This window comes from Hypomesus nipponensis, chromosome 11 (assembly GCF_054491055.1).
Source record: "Hypomesus nipponensis isolate SF chromosome 11, ASM5449105v1, whole genome shotgun sequence".
Classification (NCBI taxonomy): domain Eukaryota; kingdom Metazoa; phylum Chordata; class Actinopteri; order Osmeriformes; family Osmeridae; genus Hypomesus; species Hypomesus nipponensis.
This window is the reverse complement of record NC_140371.1, coordinates 18,955,001-18,980,100: the sequence shown is the minus strand read 5'-3', so window position 1 is coordinate 18,980,100 and position 25,100 is coordinate 18,955,001. Positions and strand designations below refer to the sequence as shown.

The window sequence follows — 25,100 nt, the reverse complement described above, 5'->3', positions numbered from 1 at the left end:
GAATGTACAGAAGGCTCTTACTTGGATCTGAGAGAATGGAGTCGGTTTTGGGCAGAAACTGGTCGCAGCGGATCCCCTGGTAACCTTCCCTGCACCTGTGGAAAGGAAACAAGAAAACTGTCAGGAAACACGAATAGATCGATACAAGAGTCGATGACATCACAGTCGATGACATCACCGTTCTGTATATTATGGGATGTCATTGGGTGGTCGGTGTGAAACGGTCAGTTGTACTCAATGTTGTACCAGCCGGTCTCCTGGCACGTTTCCCAATGTTGGGTACATTGTATCCTGGTCACTGACACAAAACGCCACAAAACCGCTCATGCCCTTTCGTCCTGCTATGCTGTATCGCTACGACATAGCTTGAAAAACTAAAAGTACTGTGGCGTCGAAAGGAGAAGGGGAGGGAAAAGGACGTTGGTTTAAGGCTGTGGTTTTTATCTTCCTCCTACTTTTTCTCTCATCTTTCTAAGGACACCAGAAGCAGTTTAGATGAAATATGCATGGAACCCCTTCTCCTTATTTGCTCTTTCTTTCTCCAGTCATCTTCTCCACCCACCTTTTTCATCCTCTTTCCATCCCTCTCATCTCCCCTTTCACATCCTCGTCTTCCTCTCCACATCTTTTCTTTCCTGACCCCTCCTCTCCCTCTACCTTTCCCTCTCTCGCTGTCTTTTCCCTCTCTCTCCTTTAGTGTGTGACCTCACAGCGGCACTCACACCTCACTCCTGAGTGAAGACTGTTGAATAAGAGAGGGAGAGAGAACTAAGGAACATGGCTTCTTAAACATGGCACAGAAAGCATACATGACCTTCCACTCTGAACAGCATGGGGCACAACAGGAGGGTTACATATATCGGTTTTGTTCGACATGTACAGTAGGGAGTTTTATGACGACAGCACGGGTTGACACAGTTCTTTATTTTTGCCTCACACTTAGTCCTTCATAATCGAGCAAGCATCATTCATGCATGCACTCTACTTGTGTATAGGGTTGCTGGGTAACGACCAAGGACTGGGAGGCAGACATAGATGTTGGGAACATGTATGTAAACGGCATGTTTAATCAATCCAACCGGTCTGGCACGAAAAACTGTAGGAGAATTGACAAAGGTATGTCGTATTTCACGGACAACAGCTACACTTAAACACACCCAATAAAACGCATACACACACAGGAAGCAGGTGGTAAAGGGTATACCTTAATGTCCAATCATTAAGTTCCTGCTGTGTTCATCTCACTATAACCAGTCACTTTTAACAATCATGTACCTTTTTTTCGTTTCTCCTGAATCGGTGGTCAATTAGAGTGTTTCCCTGACAGCTATACCAGCGCCCTGACGACATAGAAGTTTCAAGAGGAGGGAACGTTGTCGCACAAATTGGCAGAGAGGTAGATAATTAAAGGAGTCAGGTTTTGGTGCCGGTGGTGTGGTGTGCTTGGATAGAAGACCATCATTAAGAAGGTGTGTTTAAGCGAGTGGGAACACCGTAGCATAATTATAAACCATGTACAGTCACTACAACTGAGGGCTGGGGATGAGCATACAGGGGCGGAGCTGAGGCAGAACCAGTGAACACAAACATAAACTTAACACACACACACAGACCGTGCACACACACACACACACACACACACAGATCATGATGGAATGTTCTCTCCCACTTGACCAGTTATCCAAACAGGGATCGTGGGCAGCATGGAATGTATACGGGTGCTTAGTCACTAGCCCAATAGCAAATACAATCTTGGTATGCTCCTGAAGAAGGCAGACGGTATTGAGAGCTGCTAGGATTTTAATTAGCGCCGAAGCCATTAATTAGCAGGAACAAACAGTTGGGGTGGTGTGTGTTTGTGTGTATGCGTGCGTGCATGGGCTAGTGTGTGAGAGAGAGAGAGAGAGAGAGAGAGAGAGACAGAGAGAGAAAAGAGAGAGAGAGAGAGAACGATAGAGAAAGAGAAAGAGAGAGAGGTGTGGAAAGCACAGAAGACAGATAAATATAAAGATGCGGCCTCAAGCTGTCAGGGAGGGGAGAACACACACGTAAACATTCACGCACAGACACACAACGTGTGCAGCGTGAGATCAGACACCCTGCACAACAGTCACGTTGCAAGTACAAGCACACAAGTACAAGTTCACAAGTTCACATGTGAGAAAACTTTTCAGTTTCATGAGCGATACTGTAGTGTGGGGTATGTGAACATAAGTATATATATATATATACACTATGTTGTACATCAACATAAATATACGATCCATCTAATTCAGAACTGTTATATAATCATGTAAATCTCAACATGACTCAATGTGTCAAAAAAAGGGATTTTCCCTGAAGGAAGACATTAAATAAACACGACAAACAGTATAAAGTGTGAATGTACTGTAAAAGATGTCACCTTCGCCCGCCCACACTCTGAATGGTTAGCGTTCCCACTGCTCTACTCTACAGGAGGTAGCCTCGCTCTGCTGCTGCTGTTTGCTCTACAGTAGGTAGCTGGGGCAATTCTAGGATCAGACCTGTAGGGGGGCTCAGCCCCCAATGAGAATGTGACTTGTGTTCTTAATTTGCGCCATGAAATTAACTACCTACTTCTTCTCCTTCGGTTTTACTGGCAGACTACCAACGTTAAAGGTGTATGACGACACTGGATATTTAACCTGTTTAAAGCCCTTTGAACCGGTAATTGTTTGTCATCTGCATCTCAACAGACACGTTTACAAACTCTTAAAACATATTTAAGATAATAATACACAACACAGCATCACGCGAACATTTTAAACTCGAGCGATAGACGCGAATAGCGTAGGTGTGAACACAGCATGCTGAGGTGATCCACTCCACAGAGGTGGATAGGTGTTTGCTACAAACCCCTAATCCGTTAAAAGCAAGTTAGCCAAGCCAAGTAAGACAGAAGAGTTACGGAGTTTTCAACCACAAAAAATTATATAAATAATTTGTTTCACTTTCGTTTATGCACTTAAACAGTTTACTCTTGTGTAAGTATAAGTATGCAGCTACAAGCTTGAGTGACACACAGATGGATGTTTAAAGAAGCACCATAATCCATTTCTGGAACTGTCATGGGCCTCTTCACTGATCCAACACCTGTCAGAGCCCTTTTTCTCAGCATGAAATGTAATATCCAGGGCAAACTGCCGATTATTTGTGGTATGTGTGTGTGCGTGACGATAGCCAGACCTATGAGCTGTATCTAGGGGTTTGTTCCTTATATGCTTCACAGTCAGAAGCTCTTTGAGTAAAGAGGAATTGAAAAAAAGACCGTCTTTCAGAAGATTCCTCAAGGGCTAAGAGCATCTGCGATTGGGTAACGTTAGATTGTGTGTGCATGGGCTAGGCGTGTGTGTTTGTTTTGTTTGGAAATCCCCTGGCCTCCTTTATCAAATGGCAGTCCAGCTAAGTCCTCCTACAGTATCTCAGAGGCCAACTGTTCTACCTCCTTGCTGCACCAGAGTACCAACCAAAACAAATGATCATCTCCCACAGGAGGTCAGATCTGCAGTAAGAACTCTTTTACACTAAACACACTTCAAACATCAAGGGAAATATATTTTTTAATGGATTAAAAGCGTTCAAATTGTGTCCCTAAAATGGAATTTCAGAATTTGTTAATTTAATAAAGTGTTCTCAGGGTTGTATGTACGTTGTCACGTTAAGTATTAGCCTCCTGCTGCATACTTGTCACCTTCTTCTTTTGATGTATCAAATCCTAATGTAATCCGATCAGACTTGAGACTTTGAGACAACAAGCCCTGGCTCCTAATCACACCTTCAGCCTCTCTAATGCAATTTGCCTTCAAACTTCAAAAGACGAGTAAGACATTGACACCCCCCTCCTTAATGGTGTAAATACTTTCTCTACACACACACACACACACACACACACACACACTTGCACACAAACACACACTCGCACACACATACACACACTCGCACACACACACATACACACACTCGCACACACACACACACTCGCACACAAACACACTGTTTTAATAAGGAATTGAATTGAAAGTTTTCCGTTACCAGGCAAGCAAAGGGGGGGAGACTTGTTTCATATTTCTCAGACGACGTCTTTGAGTATATGGGGTGATGTGTTTTAGGGATGGCTGGCTGAAAGGCAAAGACGTCACAGAGCCAGAGTGTGTGTGTGTATGTGTGTGTACGTACGTGTGTGTGTGTCTGTGCATTCACACCTTCTGGTGTTTGAGTGTTGATCTCTAGTGTCCAGGTAGAACATGCCCATACAGATAACAGTATACGTTTCTCTATTGCATTTCCGAAGACTGAACTGGTGATATGGGGATCATAATGTGGGTTGAATGTTGAACAGGAGACTGTAGAGAGTGATCGCGTCATGACAACCTCTCAGCCTACATCTTCCAAAGGCATCATCCAAGGAGTTCTCCAAGTGTATCATCCACATCCACCCTCCTCATGTGTCGTCAGCCTGGATCCACAGAGGCACAAGCCGAAAACATTGACAACAAACAACAAAATCCCTCTCTCAAAGTTCAAAACATCTGCGCCCAGCGCCCATCCCCATCCCCAGCTGCGGCCAGGGTCACAGCTGCTTCCTGCTGGACTCTGCTGAGTGTCTCTTACTGTGGACCATGGATTCATGTCAATAACAACAATGTCCAGTGAACTCTGTACACTTGGCAGAAGTGTGCAGGTGAGCCTTTTCTCACACTCAGCCTCTCTGACTCATCTCCCCCGCCCCGTAGATGAAAGATCTCCTCAATAATTTACCTCCTCCGCCATATTTTGACCTCCGAAAATAAAACACTACTACAACACTACTTCTGTTTCCGTTCACCCTCAGGTGAACCCCCACCCCCCTCACCCCTCAACCCCGACTCATCTCATCGCTCCCCTGAAAGTCAACAGCAGGAAATCATTACCTGGTGATGGGGTTGCCAGGGGAAGACGTTGAACACATTCTAACGCTGTGTTTCATATATTGATATCAAAGAATGAGGACGTATCAAACTATCTGCCGTGGTTCAGTGGGTCTCTGACGAGTGCTTCTACCAGGGATATCACTGTAGGAGTTGTGATTATACTGGTACGTCTCAGGAAGTAATCTCGTTGTGGGGTTAAAATGCCATTAAAGAAGAGAGATAACAGACTTTAAATTCCACATCTTATCTCTCCTTCATCCTCCTTCTCCTTCTCTGTCTTTCTGTCTCGCTCCTGCATATTAACACCTTATCACTTAGACCTCTTATCTCACTGCTGAATATTTTCCCCTTTAGTTAATTTGATTTTCCTCCTGTTTTTTTTCTTCTTCTTTCCAGATGTGATTCGTGAAATATCGCTTTATTGAGCCTGGTATGGATAATGCACTCGTATCTGACTGGATTAATTTGTGTCTTATCTATGGTAGCTGAGAAGTGGTTACTTTGCGATGTGGCCAGTCCATACCGAGCCATGACTTTGACCACTGAAATACTGTAGAACTTCTGATCCTTGAACTTGTGTTGTACTTTTTTTAAGCGGTATTTGTACATGGACTGGGATAAAATAAATAAAATGTTAATGTCATGTAATTTTTGGAGGTCACAAGCAACAAGCCTGATGTCTCACTTCCTGTTTTGAAGGGGTTAGAAATGGCCAAGGGCCAAAGATTTGGAAGCTTGGTTGTTAGAGTAAAGAAATTGCTTTGAAGGTACAGTTTAACATTAACTCAATTATTTCCCTGGGAAGACACTAATCGTAAAAGCATGGTACAGCATACCTGACCATGGGAGAATAGTTTACATAATTGACAGTGAAGATAATGCAATTGTCTTTATTAAATATGTTAATCTACACCACCCCTTGTTGATATTATCCCAAACTGTGTTCAATATAAGAGGAACCAACAAAGAAGAGATTCATGCTGCAGGTCAGAGTCAAATTCTAAGCACGGGGACCATGTAAGGCTTGATAATGTGTAAAGTGTCTTACATCCTCCCTTATCTTTCACACTCACTTGCCTCCCCCACTTTCTGGAGTCACCCATCAAAGCTCACAAACTACTGTAGCACAAACATGCTGTGATATCTTCCAAGCGCCACAACATGTACCAGACAGGGCTTTCTTTCTGATGAGAACACCAGGGATGCTTCTAAAAGTGAGACAAATCCAAACACACACACACACACACACACACACACGCATACATGCACACACAAATCCTGCAATCATGACGTCAAGCATCACAGTAGAACGTAGGGGAAAAAAAGATTTTCACACTTGAGAGCCCTAATCAAGAACATGTAAATTGCACAAAAACTTGAGCTGCTTGAGATTTTTTTCTCCATTTTATGTAGAACCCAAATTACATACTTTTGTCTAAGAGATGCATGTTAAGGAGTAATTGGACGATGTCTTACATCAGTGGTTTTAAAAAGAAAAACGACGCAAGTCCATATTTCCCACATTAACCTGCATGTTGGAACCAACAGCAGCTCAAGGGCTCAAGACAAAATAAATGGAATTACTTTATCTAAACTAATTATTCCTCTTAGTGTGTGTGGGTCCTTGATAAAGGAGGCAGTCATATGCTTATTATGTGATGACTCGCGGCAGAATTTTAATTTCATGCAATAAAAGGGTATAGTCAACCAACTAAAATGGCCTTCGGTTTCTGATCATATAACCCATGGTTGAATTGCTTACATAACATGGTGATAGACAATCATACACACGACAACATGAACACAATGAGAATCCCCAACGATATTGTAAAAGTGTAGTAGGAAACGTTTAAACGTAAAGCAAGATGAATACAACTCCTGTAGAGGCCCTGTTGTGGCTCTTGCTCAACATAGCCCAACAGGAAACTGTCCCCAACTGCTTTGTTTGCAACTACCTGACTTTGTTGTAGGTTGGGGAGGATGGTGATGGGGGGTTTCAGGAAGAAGAGACAGGATAATGAGTCCAGCGGAGACAGACTTTTACTCAGGAGCCTTTGCTCCAGGACCAGGGCTTCGGCTCCATTTTAATTGCCCCCCCCCCAACCCCCACCCCCCGGACAAAAAAGATCTAAGGCTTTGGAATAATTCCAGTAAAGTCATTACTTTTTGGCGCTGGGTGATGATTAAGGACAAGACAACACTGACTGTCATGACTTCTCAGACTCCATTCAATCTAGTGAAGAAAGACAATTTTTTTCAAAATGTTTTGTCTTGTTTATTTTTTTGTCCCGAGTTACAGTTCAGCACCTGGCAGGCAGTTACATGTCAGTTGGAACACAAACACCTTGAAAAAGAGAGACACAAAGTATAAATAAGAGAGACCAAAAGAACAACAGAAACACAAAGAGAGAGAGTACGTGTGTGGGTGGATGTGTTGCTGACAGAGGTATTGGTGCCGCGAGAGTGTTTGCAGAAGTATTAATTAAACAGGTGAGATGACTCAACTCTGCAGTGTCATTACACTGTTAATTAGGACAGTCCATTCTGCCAGAGCGCCCCAGGCTCACACTGCCACGGTGATGAAGGGGGGAGGAAAGACAGAGCGAGCGACAAGGAAAGGGAAAGAGGGAGAGAGAGCGACAGAGATAGGGAGAGAGAGATAGGGACAGACAGGGAGAGCGAGAGAGACAGAGAGAGAGAAAGAGAGAGAGAGAGAGAGAGAGAGAGAGTGGGAAAGAGACAGAGACAGAGACGGGGAGAGAGAAAGAGGGAGAGAGAGAGGGAAAGAGAGAGAAAGGGAGAGAGCGCAAGAGAGCTGCACAACACAGTTGGCGATATCGCATGAGAGCAGAGAGGAGATAGAAAGTGAGAAGCAAGCGAGAGCGAAGGAAAGAGAGAGAGAGAGAGAGAGAGAGAGAGAGAGAGAGAGAGAGAGAGAGAGAGAGAGAGAGAGAGAGAGAGAGAGAAAGAGGGAGGGAGGGAGACAGGAAGAAGAAACAGAGGGACGCGAAGATGGAGGGAGGAGAGAAGGAGGTGGGTCCCAGCTGCTATGAGCCTGACTGGGGCTGGGACCCTAGTGGAGCTAACCTCCTCCAAACACCCCACCAGGCTCCATCTGGCATGTTAGCACCGGCTGCCCTGGGGAGGCCCTCCACTGACGAGGACACAGGCCTGCAGCACAGACTGGAGCCCACCTCGGGAATTCAGCGATAGAGAGAGAGACAGAGGGGGGGTGGGAGGGACAGAAATAGAGAGAGGGAGTGCAAAACGAAGCGAGCGGGTCAGCCCCGACAGGAGAGAGAGCACCTGTGATGTCACTGACTCCACATCGCTGGTTAATGATATGACTGAGATGTTTTCCTTGGAGGTGCACACCCCTAAGGGGGAGGGCAGGGCCCGTACACCCGCAAGCCCACCTCACCTCACCCACCTACGCAGAGAACAAGAGCTTCAGATGACACGTCACAGAAGTGCCCTTGCATGACGAGAATGCCTTAGTCAGCACCGCGCAGCATCTGTCACAGCCCTGCGCGTGCGTGTGAGCGCACGCCTGTTCTACAGGGACAGGTCACATATCTGGCGTGTATACATCACCGTATCCTTCCACCGCCTCTTCCGGAGGCTTCTCTCACTCACTGGTGTAGAATATTGTATCGTCTCAACGATGTCGCCCGTGGGAAAACGCGGGGACAGTGACAGAAGACACGTAGCCGAGGACGGGTAATTGTTGTCAGGGTGGTGTATGATGCTGGCGTGTGTCTGAGGAAGTAGGCATTGGCTCTCAGATATCCATCCCATTCATTCAGCGGTATTATAGTGACGGCTTCACATTCAGAGTTGTCAAGGAGAGAAGCCGCCGTGGAGGTCATCTGTCTGGACACATAACTCACATGGGACACTTGCACCTCGCCCACACACACTCTCTCTCTCCCTATCTCTATCTCTCTCTGTCTCTCTCTCTCTCTCTCTCTCTCTCTCACACACACACACACACACTCACGCACTCATTGTGTTTGTTCTTATATGTAATATTTTATGATGATCATTTTTACTGTACTGAGATAAACAACATTTACACACATTACCCTAGAGCTTCATAAATATACATGAGAAAAAATGTGGGTAGTAATAACAAAACAGCATGATTCTGAAACTGGGTATAAACGCTCTAATCTATGATCATGGATGATGGATTGGACGTCTTGGTCATGGACATCTTTTCAGCATGTTTTGTTTCCATTTTAGGTGTGGGCTGCATCTATCTATGGAGGATCTAAGTGCCAACAGATGAAACATGTAATTGATTGTCATTTGTGTGTTTTTCCTTCTTCTGTGATCTGTTCATCAGCTCAGTCCAGCGCGAGCGTGGTCCCTGTTGTTTGTGCACAGTTCACAGCCCTTTATGGCCTCCTGGAAGGGTGTCACGCCTCATTAAGAACACAACGCCCACCACTTATGGGTTGTAAACGTATTGCTGTGACATGGATGGAGGGGTATAATAATATTATGGGCCTGTGTTTTGGGCACGGTGCCAGTACTGTAGGTGTAATTGTGAAGCAGCTAGGGTGAAAAGGGTGTGTGGTCCCATCAGGATGGTGACAGTCTTGGGAGCCATATTCAGGCCGGCTATCTCATTAGTTTTATGGAGGGAGCACTGTTGTCATTAAGGGAACCTCACTCTCTCTCAACACCTGCAATGATGTTGCATTTCTTATTGCTGGTGCTCCATGGGTATATCATCTTCATTTTAGAATAAGTGACTTTTACTTTATATAAGGCCTTAGTCAAAACAAATTTAAGTAAAAACTGCAAGAGCGTTATTGCCCATCAAGTGATTAACTTAATGTCTTGAGCACGGAAACAGAAGACAGCGAAAAAGCAGCAGTCTCCATATTTGACCATTTCAGCAGTCACACTGATCCATTAAAATCATGGGCCCATTAAGGTGTTCCAGTGAGGTGAAGAAATAAAACATGATGAGAATCCTCCTACCTCTCCTCCCACTCTCTCAAGCCCCCCTCCCCCTCCCCACACACACACCTCTTCCCCCCATGCTCATTAATGCTGGATTTGATCATTGTTTCCATGGAAACTACAGTATGTTTTCTGTTTTTTCACAAAAGACGTAGCTAATTTGCAGGTGTAAAATGAGAGCTATCTGTGTGTGTGTCATCCAGTACGTATGTTCTCGAGTGAGGGTGTTCTTGAGGCGTGCGTGTGTCTCTACGCGCGTGTGTGTGTGTTCTAGTGTACATGTGTTCAAGTGTGTGTGTGTCTTGAGTGCGTCTTCTAGAGTGTGCTTTTTGTGTACGTGTGCATGAGTGTGGGCCTTTGAAACAACCTTCTGTCTAATGATCCACCCTGACCTGAGCTTAGTTTTAATGGAATAATAAATGACTGGATCTTGTCCAAGGCAACTGAGGAGTGTGATGCGAACAGCCGGCGAGAGAGAGGGTGGACTGACAGACACACAGACACGGACAGAGGAAGGTTAGGACACCCTCAGGCTTGAAGGAGGAAGTCAATCTGAAGCTTCAAAGTTGCCATTGCAACAATCACAGGAACACAAGGATACAATGCACCATGCAACAGTAGCTCAAATTGATATATATTTGTCAAATAATCCTACTCTGCGAAGCGATGGAAAGCCAGTTACTAGTGGGGATTCGTTCAGTACATAGGGCAAGAAGTATATGTCTAGTCAGTAAAACCAACGGGATGATTTACACATATTTAAATATGGAGGCCAGTGTGTTAGTGTATGTGCAGGGGAGAGGGAGGGCCGAGTCAGCACCGTGGGGAGAGAGGAGAGGTCAAGGAGGCTTCCAGCTTTATCTGAGCAGCTCAGAGCCTTATTACAGACACATAAAGGGGTTTACAGACTCTGCTCAACTCAATGGAGGGGTAGGACTTTAGTCCTGTCCCTTCCTCCACAGGGGCACACACACACGAAAACACACTGGGGCCCTGTATCTAAAAGTCCATGTGTAAAGTCATCCCTTATGTACGTCGTCCATGGACAGCTGTACCCTGAAACTGTGGGAAGAGTTGCTGAATTAGGATGGTGAGGTTGGGAGAAGTCTGTGAGCTCACTGGCTCCTTGGTTAAAACCATCTCAAAGATGGAGTTGAAGCTCACAATCAGACGAGACCTGGAATCGTCTTACCGTGCGTGTCCCCTACAGCGGCACGGGCGGCGCATTGGCTTCCAATTCATTTTCAATGCAACCGGGCGTTGGCGCTCCCACAATGCCCTACGCGAGCGTTAACGCGGACGCGCCGCCCGCTCAGCTGTCGTAGACACGCACGGTTAGTCTACGGAACTCCAGACCCAAGCCATCAGACAGACGTAGAAACTATTAGGGTACACTTCTACATTTAAAGCGTCTCGCAAACGTTTGCTGCTGCAGTTGTGTTGCCATTGCTTTGACTCTGTAATTGCACCACTCAAACTTTCTTCCTTCCTCTTTAGCTTTGATTTTTCTAATGGCGTTTTCATTCAATACAATCATAAAGCATGGAAGGGCCTTGAAATCAATAACATCTCCACAATGTTCCTTAATCAGCAATACAAATTGCCCATCTTCACTTTCATTCCTCTTTCTCCCTTCTTCCAGTCTCTACCTCTAACACAGGAAGAAATGTCTTTAAAGAGTTATCTTTGTTTATCAGAAGACAAAGAAACATTCATTTGATATGCAGTCGTGGGGATGGGCATGCAGGGATCAGCAACCAAGGGAACACACACTCAAGTGTTCACCAATGACATCCTGATTGTCCTCAACATTTTTCCTCTGCACTTTCTCATCCAGATGTCCTTCCTCTGAGGAAAGCCAGGAGCAGCGATCAGTCACATCGAGGTGCCCGGGGGACAGTTATAAGTGCTGTCCCCATCCCTGGCTGGGGACATGGGCAGGAGAATGGTTCAGATCTGTGTGTTTTTATTGGGGAGCACAGGAGGAACCTGGAAACTCCACACCGAAAGGCCATGGGGCACCCAAGCGGGGGTCTCACCCAGGACCTTGCTGTGAGGCGACATCACAAGGCCCTGCGCCACATTACCACTTCTGTTTACGCCCCTTTCCCCTCTGCCATGTCAGTCTTTGCCACCTTCACCTGGTTACCACGGTAACCAGCTTTCACGCAAGTTTCGCTCTGAGCCATTATTGGCAAAGTGTCGGTGGCCGCAGTGTCCCGCTGTTGTGTATCTCTGCTCTGATCTCAGGGGCTGTCTGTAGCGGGCCCACCGCTACAACCAGCATCTACTAAACACTTGGCAAGTGACTGAGATCCAATCAGTTCAATACAGAAAGGGGGATTAGACGATACCAGCCTTCAGAAAGTTACAATTAACTATGCCACAAAAGAAAGAGAGCTTTATCTACAGCTCTCCTGACAGCAAGAAACCAATATGAACAATTATAATAGGCTATGCAAGATTTAAAAACATCAAACCAACTACTGAACATCCATATGACATGGGCAACACTAGCATTGACCTCCGAATGTTCCTAAGACTATGATTAAGTATGTTCAATATGTAGTCACATATGTAGATCACTCATGTTAAAATCCTGTCAGACAGCCCCAGTTGTGTTGTAGATGATATAACCTGTCTCATCTCGTCTGTGTGTTCGTTCATCTGCCTCAGCTCTTCATTTATTTCTCCTCTCATTATGAGAACATAACGGTGGGCGAATGACTCACCAAGCCTCTTCACCACTTTTGACTAAAATGTTTTTCAGTTTTTCAGTATTTTGAAAGCTGGTTAATATTTCATTGGGTTCCCATGTTTTTTTGCCGGTCTGAAACGTTTTTAATATCCATCTTTGCGTTATTGGTGTAAACAAATGGCAGCCTACAACAAAGAAAACACAATACAGGCAAAGTGCACTTAGAAAACTAAAATGAAAGGAAAAAAAAAGGTACGTTAGACTGGGGTTGAGTGAGGAACATTCCAGAAACTCGCTGCTAGGTCTGAAGGAGGTTAGGTGAGGAGCTTGAACATTTTATAGCTGAAATAATACAAGGTTGTTTTGCGTGAACAATATGGAGACTTTTAACAGAACGTTTACCAAAGTATACCATGTAGGCTAAATGGCACATTTTCAAAACGTTAATTCTACAACGGGGAGTGTTCTCGATGATGAGAGTGAAACCTATTTTAACACAAAACAAGTAAAATGAAGATTCCTGATTTAATTTCAACATTTTGAATTTGCTGTGTAGGATCATGCACACTTTCCAGTGGCGATGATCTAACAACAATCAACACTGACAGCAGTAAATATGTGCCAGCAGGGGCAGCTCCCAAACTACCTGACAATGATTCAAAATGGCTGTTTGTTCACAACAGCGTATCCATCACAGCTAACCATGCAGAGATAATGACACATGCAGAGTAGCCTACATCATGTCATCGCTTCCATATGTCTTCTTCCACACAGCAAAGTATTCATTATTGTAAGACTAGTAGTGTTCGTTTTACTCATTGTGTGTCGATATAGGGTCGACACGCATCGTCACAAACGCGATGGTGTTGAATTCCCAATTTTGAAAGTGCTGGGTATCGAACCGGACCTGACACAAAAAGTCATGTATGCATTTGCACATGAAGACGGCCAACACTACACAAGCGGGTCCATAGCGTGACCCAGGCAGAGATCACGCTAAAGGGATCATGCTGCTGAACATTCTCTCTGTGGAGGGAGATTATCATGGCACCGGGGGCGTTATGCACAAGTGTCTATTTACATGCAAGAAGCCGCTGGAGCTGCCTGGTCCTTTTGCTTATCACTGTTTACTTGCTGTAGCTTTTACCAGAGAGAGCCGCTAGCAAGCTAGCTGGGCTTCACTCTCATGGCTTATTCAAATGAGGTGGATGGCCACATGACAGAGAGGCTTTGGGTGCATCCACACAGGGAACAAAGGAGTTGGTGTTAATAGTCGGTCCGTGGTTAGCATTAGACAACAGGTTTTAGAATCAACTATACTGACTCCATGAAAATGACCATGGGATCAAGTAAGCAATGCCTCAAAGATGAAGGGGCACCGACCACATGACCAGTGCAGTGCTGAACAACCATCAAGCCTGGGAGGGTTTCCTTCTTAGATCCTAGCCTCTTATGCACATAGGTGCAAACATTTGCATAGAACCAAGAAATTACTAATTAGGAGATTACTTGATGCCTTCATAGTACAGATAAACCAGGGCTGTTCTGGGTGTAGGGTTGACCACACACTGGGTGAGATGGCATGAAAGTGGATTAGTCGTGTTTAAGAGGCCAGGAACACCATTAATCTGGTAACTAAATCTGATGTAATTCGAAGGCAACATAGAGGCTTAAGCCGGCCCAACATATTAGCCTCCACATTGGCATGGGGAACTCATTTTCCTCCTCATCATCATTGCTACAGGCATGCCAAGCCACCAGGGGGCGTGAGAGCTGGGACACTTAGGTGTTGAGTAGCATATTATACAGCAATGAAAAACATTTCTGCATACTCAGAGCAATAATAATAATACAAAAAAGAAAGGTTATGATATAAAGATCTCCCCCGAGGCTTTGACTTCCTCTCACCTTGTGTGGTGTTCTCACAATGTCTGTGTGTGTCTGATGGTACTGCTACATTACATTTATTTTAATGTTTTTATACAGCCATAAAACACTCAATTTGTACCTTGCTGAAAATAGTGTTTATATTGATTATATATATATATTTACAAAGTATCAAAATAATGCATTGTGATAGCATTGCAGATTACCTCAAGTCATTTGGTGTTTTCTCACACTACAAAGGGTAAAGTGTGACAAAAACAGGAGACATTCAGACAAGGGAAAAGACAGTTCCAAAGGTTATTTTTCAGCTATATACAGTCCAGTCCAGTGGACCCAAGCACCACATACTGTATGTAGTTTAAATGTGTCGAGTGAAAATATGCTCTTTTACATGTTCTTCGCAGAATATGAGCCAAGGGCCTAATGCCTCTCAGGATGATTAAATAATTCATTTGATACTGTTCATTTGATAATGTTTCTGTTAGTGAACATTAAAACTGGGTACCACAAACCAGAACACCACACAACAGTTGAAATAAATAAATAATCAAGTACATCTATGAATGATAAACTGCCCGTGGAAGAAAGAACTGGTTCATGGTTGTCTTGTGAATCATCAGCTTACCTTCACAGTGTTATAGACCGATGAACCGAAGTCTATGTATGGGCCGGAGCTGTTTACTTTAGTGTTTACACTGTCACTACCAACCTTACAATGACTGAATAGCATGCATCTCTCTCTTTCTTTCTCTCTCTTCATCTCTCTCACTCTCTCATCTTTCTATCTTCCTCTCCGCTCCTCGCCAGGCCTCCATAATTCAGATAAGGGAGCATGCTATGACTAGACAGAGAAAAAAGAAAGAAAGAGAAAAAAGAATTTGCAGAATTGTTGAAAGGGAAGGAATTCATATTTAAAGCGAGGTGCACAAACTTAGCGGTGGCCAGTTGGAATTTATTTATTTGATTTGCTCCAGAAAGCGTTGCCATCATGATGGAAATAACGCCAGCACTCTCATGCTAATTTAGTGTTAGCACTCTCTGCAGACGTTCCATTCCTATCGGAATTCATTATTGCTTCCATGGCCACTAGTTCAAAGTCACCAGTCAAGCTTGACAATGTGGCCTGCACATTGTAAAAAAACTGTACTGGGGATTAAAACTCTATCACAGGGCCAAGTCTCTCTCTCTCTTTCTCTCTCTCTCTCTCTCTCTCTCTCTCCCTCTCTCTCTCTCTCTCTGTCTCACACACACACAAACTCTCTCTCTCTCTCTCTCTGCTCTCTCTCTCTCTCTCTCTCTCTCTCTCTCTCTCTTTCTCTGTCTCACACACACACAAACACACACACACTCTCTCTCTCTGCTCTCTCTCTCTCTCTCTCTCTCTCTCTCTCTCTCTCTCTCTGCCTGTTTACCACACACAGTAGAGCTGACCCATAGAGCTAATATCATCACAACCTTATCAACACTAATTTTCCTCTGTCAACATGCAGAGTGCATTACATAACTTTTTAAATTGTATTCATTTAGCTGACGTTTTAGCCAAAGCGACATTCAAATGGTGCACACCCCCACAGATGAAGTGAAGAGGCCCACACCATTAAGGTCTTTCCACCTTAATTTTTGACGGTGCCAGGGGGGTACAGAGAACAGTGGATGATTAATACAGTCCAGAATCATATTAGAACAATGTTTCTCTATGATGCTCACGATAGGTCCAGCTGTTTCATGCCAGCAAACATTTCACACGCTCCGTGCAGATTGCACTGCAGCACCCGGGAGCTGTGAAAATGCGATCTGTGTTTTGACCTGAAATCTGAATGAAATCGATTTGTAATTTCTTGCATTCATTACATACTAAAAACCACCGACGGTTGCCTATTAGCCAGCCGATGCATTGTGGGCTTGCTGGGGCAGAGCCGGAGGGAGGTTTGGGTGAGGGGCAACAGAGCAGAGCCAAGCTGGAGCAAAATCCAAGTCAGCAGGGGCTCTGCATGTGTGTGTGTGTGTGTGTGTGTTCACTACACAGCTTTTCACAACAACACACTGCTTCAGGATTTCAACCCACTAAGGTCTTTTGTACTGGCAGAAAATCTCATTCAGAACCAGCCCCTGGTGTACCCTCATTTGAATGAACAATTCCATGTTATAACATGACTTGTCATAAACTACTTGCCATATAGAGGCTGTAGAGGATTGGATAGTCAAGGGTTAGCACCCCTAAAGCCTTTATTATGATAAAGCATCTACTATGCTTCACATGACTTTCCGCGTACTGCCTAGTTCCTCTCACGCCAGAAGCCCTTCCAATGTATGTCCTCTCAAAAAACTGCAACAGTGCTTAATGTTTTTGTATGAAAATGTTTGAACCTAAATTACTGCCATGATGAAAAAGCTATTTTTTATAAGAGTTTTCCAGATATGCGCTTTGAAAAGATTGAAGGTTTTCGGATTGGGATTTTTGGAGGAGTAAACCATCCCAAGGGATACAAACAGCGATTTTACATCCTCCGAGGAAAGGATAACAACATTAAACAACTCAACAGTGTTGATAAAACTCAAACCCATTTCCGCAATGCACCATTGAACCTTTCATCCCTGTCTAGTTTTGGGCGTTTTTTAAGACCACAAAAATCCCTGATTGGACACAGTTTACTGTGGGTAACGGTAAGCATTCATCAAGTGAGATGCATCCTCAGAAGCATCTCCTAATAGAAGAGACTGGAGCAACGACACACTGTGTGTAACCATGTGTTGAGGGGATTGTCCATAAAGTCTTAGCTCCCCATGAAGCGCTTCAACAGGTCACTTAGCCAGGATTTGATTTATTGACCCACAGAAGCTATCAAGCTGCCTTTGTATGAGCTACAATGCAGAGGTCAACTCAATTGGCCTGGTTGGGGAACTGAGGCTTATCAGAGAGACTCAGTTGAAGCTAAGGTCATACATGGCCTAGCGGGCCAGGGTGGTGGTGACAGCTGGGAGTGGATCTGATCCAAGATAGTGGAATAGAGATGACCGGAAGAATGAGATACTGCCATTGATACTAGCACAAAAACCTGCTGAGTTCATAGATCCTTTTCATGTTTTCCAGGTGAGGGGATCACTTTGTGTGTCTGATAAACGGTGACTTCATTGTTTGTTTATCTTAGATCTGTCCAGAAACACATTACGTTTCATTATATTTTGACACACAAGCACGGCCTTTCATTTAAAAGTTGTACTTCAGTTGGCTATTTTGGTTTTCACAGCTTTTCTAGCACTTTGGTGGTTGTGCACTGAGGCTGTCTGTTCCAATGCCGGACTTTAATTACCCTGACACTGGGTCCTTGGAGAGAGGCTGACTAAATCCCTGACCCCGGTGCTCCCTAGCCGGTTTGGGACCTGTCTACTCACTGCGCCATACTTTGCTAACACCCTCTGACTGCTACTGCACCGGCAACACTCCGTAGCAGGGCCTGTGGGACCAAGCGGAGGACAGCCCTGTGCTGAGCTGGTATAATTGGTTGCAGGTAGATTGAGACGGGGCCGAGATATCTCCACTGAAAAGTACAAGTAAGGAAAGTTTGGGAGTGAAGTAGATGTCAGTCAGTACAGTAGATGGTGATTACAGTCATTTTCGACGACTATAAGGCGCACCGTTATATAAGCCGCAGCAGCTAAATTGAATGATGTGTACATATGTAAGCCGCACTGGACTATAAGCCGCAGGTGTTTTGATGTTTCATTACCATATGTAAGGGTTTGTGCACAGAGGGGATTGTCGGGAAAGGGATGGTTGCTTGAGGAAGCTCCCGTTGATTAACCGTTAGCCCTTAGCTGTAAATATCCATAGATTAACCGTACCGTTATATAAACCGCAGGGTCGAAAAATTGGACAAATGGCGCGGCACATAGTCCGAAAATTACAGTCAATGGTAAAAGAGACTAGAAGGAGCGCGTGTGTGTACTGTGTGCATGCCAGGGAGCAAGGGAGATGGGAGGAGGGGATATTCATTTTTAAAATATCGACAGAAGAAAGAAAAGGGTTACTCTGGGTCAGTGTGCTAGAGATGAAGAACCTAGCGTCTGGCGGTAGGCTTGATGAGCAGGAAACAGACACAGACTGCAGACAGGAAGACCCATCTCCCCAGCAGATTTCAGAAATTCTGTTTACATGATAAAAGTAGCAGGAGAGAGGGAGCGACAGAGAGAGGGCGAAAATATAATTGCCAATGGAGATAAAGTGTTTCATGAGGAGGGGGATAAAGCGAATATCAAATTAGCCTGGGATATTGATCGCTGCAATGCAGCTGAAATGGACGTGTTGCATATCAGTGAGATTCTATTACAGGCCAATAATCAGCTCATATTCCCCAGTCTCTGAGCTTTGAGGCTGGAGCAAAGACTGAGCTGGGAGTTGAGCTGGTTTGACTGTGCTGGGCCTTAGCTACACTAGCAGCTGAACTGGTTTGACTTTGCTGGGCCTTAGCTAGGTTAACAGCAGAGCTGTGATGAGCTTGGCTAGTTCAGTTTGGACTGGGGTAGGATGGTATGTAAGGTAAGGTGATATGTAAAAGGATATAAGACTGGTAACTGGAATGGGAATTGGCTGGACTGGTCTGGAATGGAATATTCCAAAATTAGCTGTGATAAAACATAAAATGCTTGTACAACGTTTCGATTCATCATTTTTTTCCGATAGTGCCCGACCCAACGTTCCTAGTCCATGCACACACTTTTCTTTCATAATCAAGTTTTGATTTGATTCTCACCCAGCTGTTGCCAATATGCCTTGCCAATATCTATCAGAAACAGCATGTGCTCATCCAGCAGAAACACCTTCATTGATTAATCAGAAATTACAGCTTTTCTTCTATGTTAAATAGGATTCACCTGACAAAAAATCTTGATTTAGATATGGGATATCATTTTCTTGAATCATTAATAAGAGAATCATGTGGGCAAAAAAGGAGTAAATGTCTGGATTCCTAATGCACTGTTTATGCTCTCTCTCTCTCTCTCTCTCTCTCTCTCTCTCTCTCTCTCTCTCTATCTCTCTCTCTCTCTCTCTCTTTCTCACTCTCTCTCTCTCTCTCTCTCTGTTCACTCTCTTTTATGCTTTCCCATCCATTCCTTCATTCTAATCCAATTTCCTCTCATTACTTATTCATTAGCCATATTTATTTGAGTGGCATTTCAGCTGGGGGAATCAATGTCTTATTTGCACAGGGGTGGTTTGGAATAATCTGGATTCTCCCAAGACCAGGGTAGGTCCATGATTAACAGGACTATAAGCCTCCAACACTAACGTCATATTTCAAGACAGATCTCTATTGCCAGGACTCTCAAGTGTGGGGATTATTAAACCCAAACAGGACAGAAAGAGACACATTGCACCTATCTTGCACACGCAATATTATCTGTGTTTGCTGGGCAATTTCCCTTATGGACGTGTACATAGCAGTAAAGATAGCCATTTATCACAATAGTAAATGCCTTTACTTAATGTTGCAGTAACAGACTGCCTGAAACATGCCCTTATCCTGTGTGTGGTGTTCAGGTTATGAGGGACCTGTTGTCAATGATTACTGAAAAGACTATGGGGAACTCTTTACATTAAGCTTATATTAACTACCATGCGGCAGCACCTTTCTCTTGATGTGGTATTACCCGAGAGTAATAATAGTGTGGGTGAAAAAAGGTGAAAATGAAACAAAAGGGTTTGCTGAGTGCAGAGGAGCGTGTTAGGGCCCCTGCTAGCATGTATATCTTCTTCTTCTGTTGCACGTCTTTGTAGCTGGTGACACTACAACATGCCTTGCGGACATTTGTTCACAATGTTTACAACAATATTTTATTTTAATACATTATTACGATACAGTATTTAAATAAATATTTTCCTTCACTGTACCCTAGCCAGATGCAACTTGAGGGTTAGTTTATATAAATAGTTTGGGCTGTATTGTTTTAAACCAAGAAAGTTATGTGTTCATCAAAGTGGATTAGTAATAATTAAAAAAAAGAGCACCACGCAAGGGTTAACGAGGAAACAGCCTAAAAAATACCAAATACTTGGGATTTTTATGTTAGTTAAATAACCATGTGAATCCCTCATTTTATTGAACCGGAGTGTGAGAGTGGTGGGTGTATTTAACTGCCAGGGTAATGACTGCTTTCCATATCCCCGACACTCAACTGGTGGTTCTAAAGGGTCTCTCAGATATGACATCTTCATACATTTTTGCTGTGTTCATCTTAAAAAAAAAAAAAAAAAAAAATCCTCTATTCAACTGTTCTTTCTTTTTAGTCTTTTCTCCCATCTTCTCACCGGGATTCAATTACGACCATATAATCACTTTTCATCCCCAAGGCTTGACGTTTTCCCTGGTCTGGGGATAAAAAAAGTCTAATTACTCCCTGACCTTGACTCTCACTCTCTCGCTCTCCTTTTTTGTCTCTCTCTCTCTCCCACTCTCTCTCTTTCTTTCTCTCTCCCCCTCTCTCTCGTTCATCTTGTTCTTCCATTCTCTTGTGCCCCCTGTTTTCCTCTCGCTCTCTCTCACACCTACAACCTCCCACTTCCCCCTCACTAACACGCTGACACACACAGGGTTATTTACTGTACTCGTGTTATGTACTCAAGTTTGGAAACATGGCACTTACAAAAAATGACACGTTAAACATGTAGCCTACACAATCACCAAGACACACACACGTGTAGCTTACTGCACACCATATTTCACCATTGATGATCCATTCAATGAAACAATTAAAATTATGTCTTTGTCCATTAGTCAGGGTCAGCATAAAATAAACTCACATCGTTCATTTTCTTCAATTTCATACCACTTAAGTGTTTCCTTAGAGACACACCAAGAATAATCTCTTACTAAAGATTGTCACGGTTCCAAAGCAAAGTAACAGTGTATTTCTGAACATACTTTGACCATAAACTGGCTGAACTCAGGCAGTTTAAGTTTTGCACAACCTACCACTGGAACCAGAGCTAATAACATGGCAGCAGTAACCAAGCAACAGAAACCAGCTATTATCCAACAAATTGTGGGCAAAGGAATGTGTCAAGTGTAATTTAGCATCTGGCCAGCTTCCAGTTTGGTAAGAATTGTCTTGGTTTTCAATTTTTTTTGTTATATCCCCAATGAGATCCAGAAAAACACCAGAAAATGCCGAAACAAGACATTTTTTAAATGACACAGTCAAGCACGGAGAGCTTCAGCCTCTGAAAATTAAGTGGGAACTGAAAATCCTTTCCATCATTCTAGAAATATCCACAGATTGTTTCTTTTGTAAGGGTTGATGTATCCTGAAACATCTTATACAAGCCAAGACACCCTCTCTATCTTCTAAGACAGCTGGCACAGTGTTCACCCCCTTTTTGAAATAAATTATACAAGACACACACACGAAATAAGAAAAAAAAAAAAAAAGTTTATATATATTGCACAAAGGCAAAAGGTGAACTCAGTCAACGTGTTCAGAATACCTGCATGCTAGGCGGTCAAGCAGGTCTGGGAGGAGGCATTAATACAGATAACACAGCGTAACAGAGATGAGGCTGGGGAGGAAGCAGGGGATGAGCAAAAGAGTGAGGCTGGGGAAAGGACCGAGGCTGGGGACAGGACTGAGGTTGAAGCAGAGGCTGGGGCTCCTTAAGATAGAGGAACATGCTGACTTTTTGTTTATAATAATACAACACACCAGGGGTCAACTCTAAAAAAAAAGAAGGAAAATCAACATAAAATGGCCCCAGAAATATGTCTGTTTTGACACAGTCTCAGACGTATATATATATATATGTATATATATATATATATATATCAACTTTACACATTCACGTCTCATGTACGTTTGTATCTATAAAGAAAAAACACAGTTAACGTTGGTGTACGCAGGGTTTCTAATCCTCATCAAAACCTTACAGAGTTTACAGAAGTCCTGTTTTCCCCAGAAGGATCTTGTCACAGATACATAAGAAGTGTCGTATACCCTCCGCCCACGGATTGGATGTGCTTTCTGAAGAGGTCATACTTTTTATTGCATTTTATATCGCAAATGATTTCCAACACAGTGCCAAATACAGTTGGCTGGCTGCATACCAACTTGGAGAAAGACCAGAGGAGCACGAAGGAGGAATCTACAGAGACGCTGGTAGGTTGATCAGCCTCCACTCCTGCCTACTGTATTTAGCTGTCTCCACTCCATCGTACAACTGCTTGCCTGAGTACCCCGACTGCCCCCTGCCCCCCTCCACTTCTCATCCCCCCACTCCCACAGCCCCCTCCTCCTCACCTTATCTCTCTTCCTTCTGTTGCGCATCTTTCCGCTCTCCCGACCATCTCCCTCCTTTTCCCATGCATGTCTTCCCTCTCTTTAAGTCCCTTTCCTCTCTTTCTCTCTCCATCTTCCTCAATCCACCCGTTTCTCTCCTCTTTACCCCCTTCACCTCCACCTGCCATTCCAGCCCTTCTCTCCCTCCCTCCTTGAAAGCAGGAGAAAGTGGTTTTCCACAGCCCATTTCAGGGTGGACGACCCGGAGGCCAACGCAATCCCATCTCCGTCACCTCCATCCCCTTCCTCTGTCCTGGTCCCTACCCTTCCTGTCTTCTCGTCATCAGACAGAGGGACGGACACGGGCGAGCCTCTAATCTGATGGGCACACTGCAAGTGCTTGTGTCTCTGTTTGATAGAACGTCAGAGATGGAGACGGAGAAGGATAGGGAACGAGGAAGACATTGATGGAGAAGGATAGCAACAGAGAGGGACGGAGATAGAGAGATTAAGGACAAAGGCCAGAGATGTAGAGCTGGAGAGATAAACAGAGAGAAAAAAAAGAAGAGAGAGAGACAGATTGCTTGCTACACTACTGCATCTCTTTCATGGAGACATGAGAGGGTGGAAAAGAAGCACAAAGAAAGAGAGGAGGAGGAGCAAGAAGACAAGGGAGGAGGAATTGAAGCAGTATGGTGGCAGTGTCACCAGAAAGAAAATCACCACCTCAAAGAGTCTCAGCTGGGAGAATACCATGACCCTGATGCTGTACCCGCCTCAGAACATGTCAACACACACACACACACACACACACACACACAGACACACAAATAGACTCTCTCTAACACACTGATTCTTAAAAACGTATATATATATATAGATATACTGTATTCAGTGCTTCTGCATCCTGTGAGCTGTAAACAGATTTGAAGAGAGGGATAGAGAGGAGAGAGGAGAGAGGAGAGAGGAGAGAGGAGAGGAGGAGAGGAGAGAGAGAGAGAGGGAGAGAGGAGAGGAGGAGAGATGAGAGGAGGAGAGGAGAGAGAGAGGGAGAGAGGAGAGGAGGAGAGAGGAGAGGAGGAGAGGAGAGAGAGAGAGCACCAGAGCCAGAGGGAAGTTCTCACTCAGCTCCCAGCCTATCAGTGAGCAACAGCAAAACACACGCTGTATTTCCTCTGGCTGAATAAAAAAGGAGGACAAGTCTTTCTGCTAATTTACTGTGAGCAACAATACCACAGCTACTTTAGCAGGGAGATTATTACCATCTCTTATGGGTTTCAATCACACTATCAATGAATACTTAGAAGCAACTTTGAGGTTATGGCGTTGTGCTTATGTTATATATCATTGTGAAGAACACAGGGCTGTTATACATGTATTAGTGTGGTAATTAGCTTTTATGGAGATGGATGCTGAGCGAATCATAATTCCTGGGGACAAATTAGAGTCTAATAATAGGAGAGGTTCTTGTATGGTACAGTTTGTTTACAATGAGCAGTAATTGTCTGTGGTGTGGGTTTGCTTCAAGACATCCTGGGGGAAACACACCTATGGACTGAGCAACCAAGATCAGAATTCATTGAAATACCTTGAGGGCATGTGTGTGTGTGTGTGTGTGTGTGTATGTGTGTGTGTGTGTGTGTGTGGTGTGTGCACATGTGTGCGTACATGTGCACGTGTACCACCGTCGAGGGTGTGTTCAAGCATGTGTGGTGTGCATTATGTCTTCAGAGAAAGTAGGAGTGTGTGTACAGCCACGTGAAGGCAAACATGTAAATCCCACTGGCATGTGCTGTGCTTTTCACACACAGCAGACACACACACAACAGACCCACACACAACACACCCACACACAACAGACCCACACACAACAGACCCACACACAACAGACCCACACACAACAGACCCACACACAAAAGACCCACACACAACAGACCTACACACAACACACACAGACCCACACACAACACACCCACACACAAAAGACCCACACACAACAAACCCACACACAACAAACCCACACACAACAAACCCACACACACAGACCCACACACAACACACAACAGACCCAAACACTAAACACCCACACACAACACACAACAGACCCACACACAACAGGTTCACAACCAGATCCTGATAGCCAGGACCTCTAAGCTGATTTACTCTGCACATCGAAGGTTATTTATTTACTTCCGTTTCTCTTGCGCATGGTATCGGTCAGCTGCTTATATCTCCATAAGCCTGGGGGCCAATTACTAATAGGCAGATATAAAGTCCCTTTGTGATCCCCTAATAAAATCTCGACACCAGGCTTCAGTCTGCCCTTCCTCTTTTTAATCCGA

General features: G+C 44.2%; 1 protein-coding gene across 1 annotated transcript in view; it reads right to left on the bottom strand.

Moving 5' to 3' along the window:
* The window catches only part of nrg3a (neuregulin 3a), a 186,847-nt gene that overhangs the window by 33,467 nt on the left and 128,280 nt on the right, over positions 1 to 25,100 (bottom strand). The window contains exon 3 of the mRNA XM_084667275.1: positions 22 to 95. Within this exon, the coding sequence (XP_084523401.1) occupies positions 22 to 95 (74 nt within the window). The remainder of the gene's footprint in view (positions 1 to 21; positions 96 to 25,100) is intronic.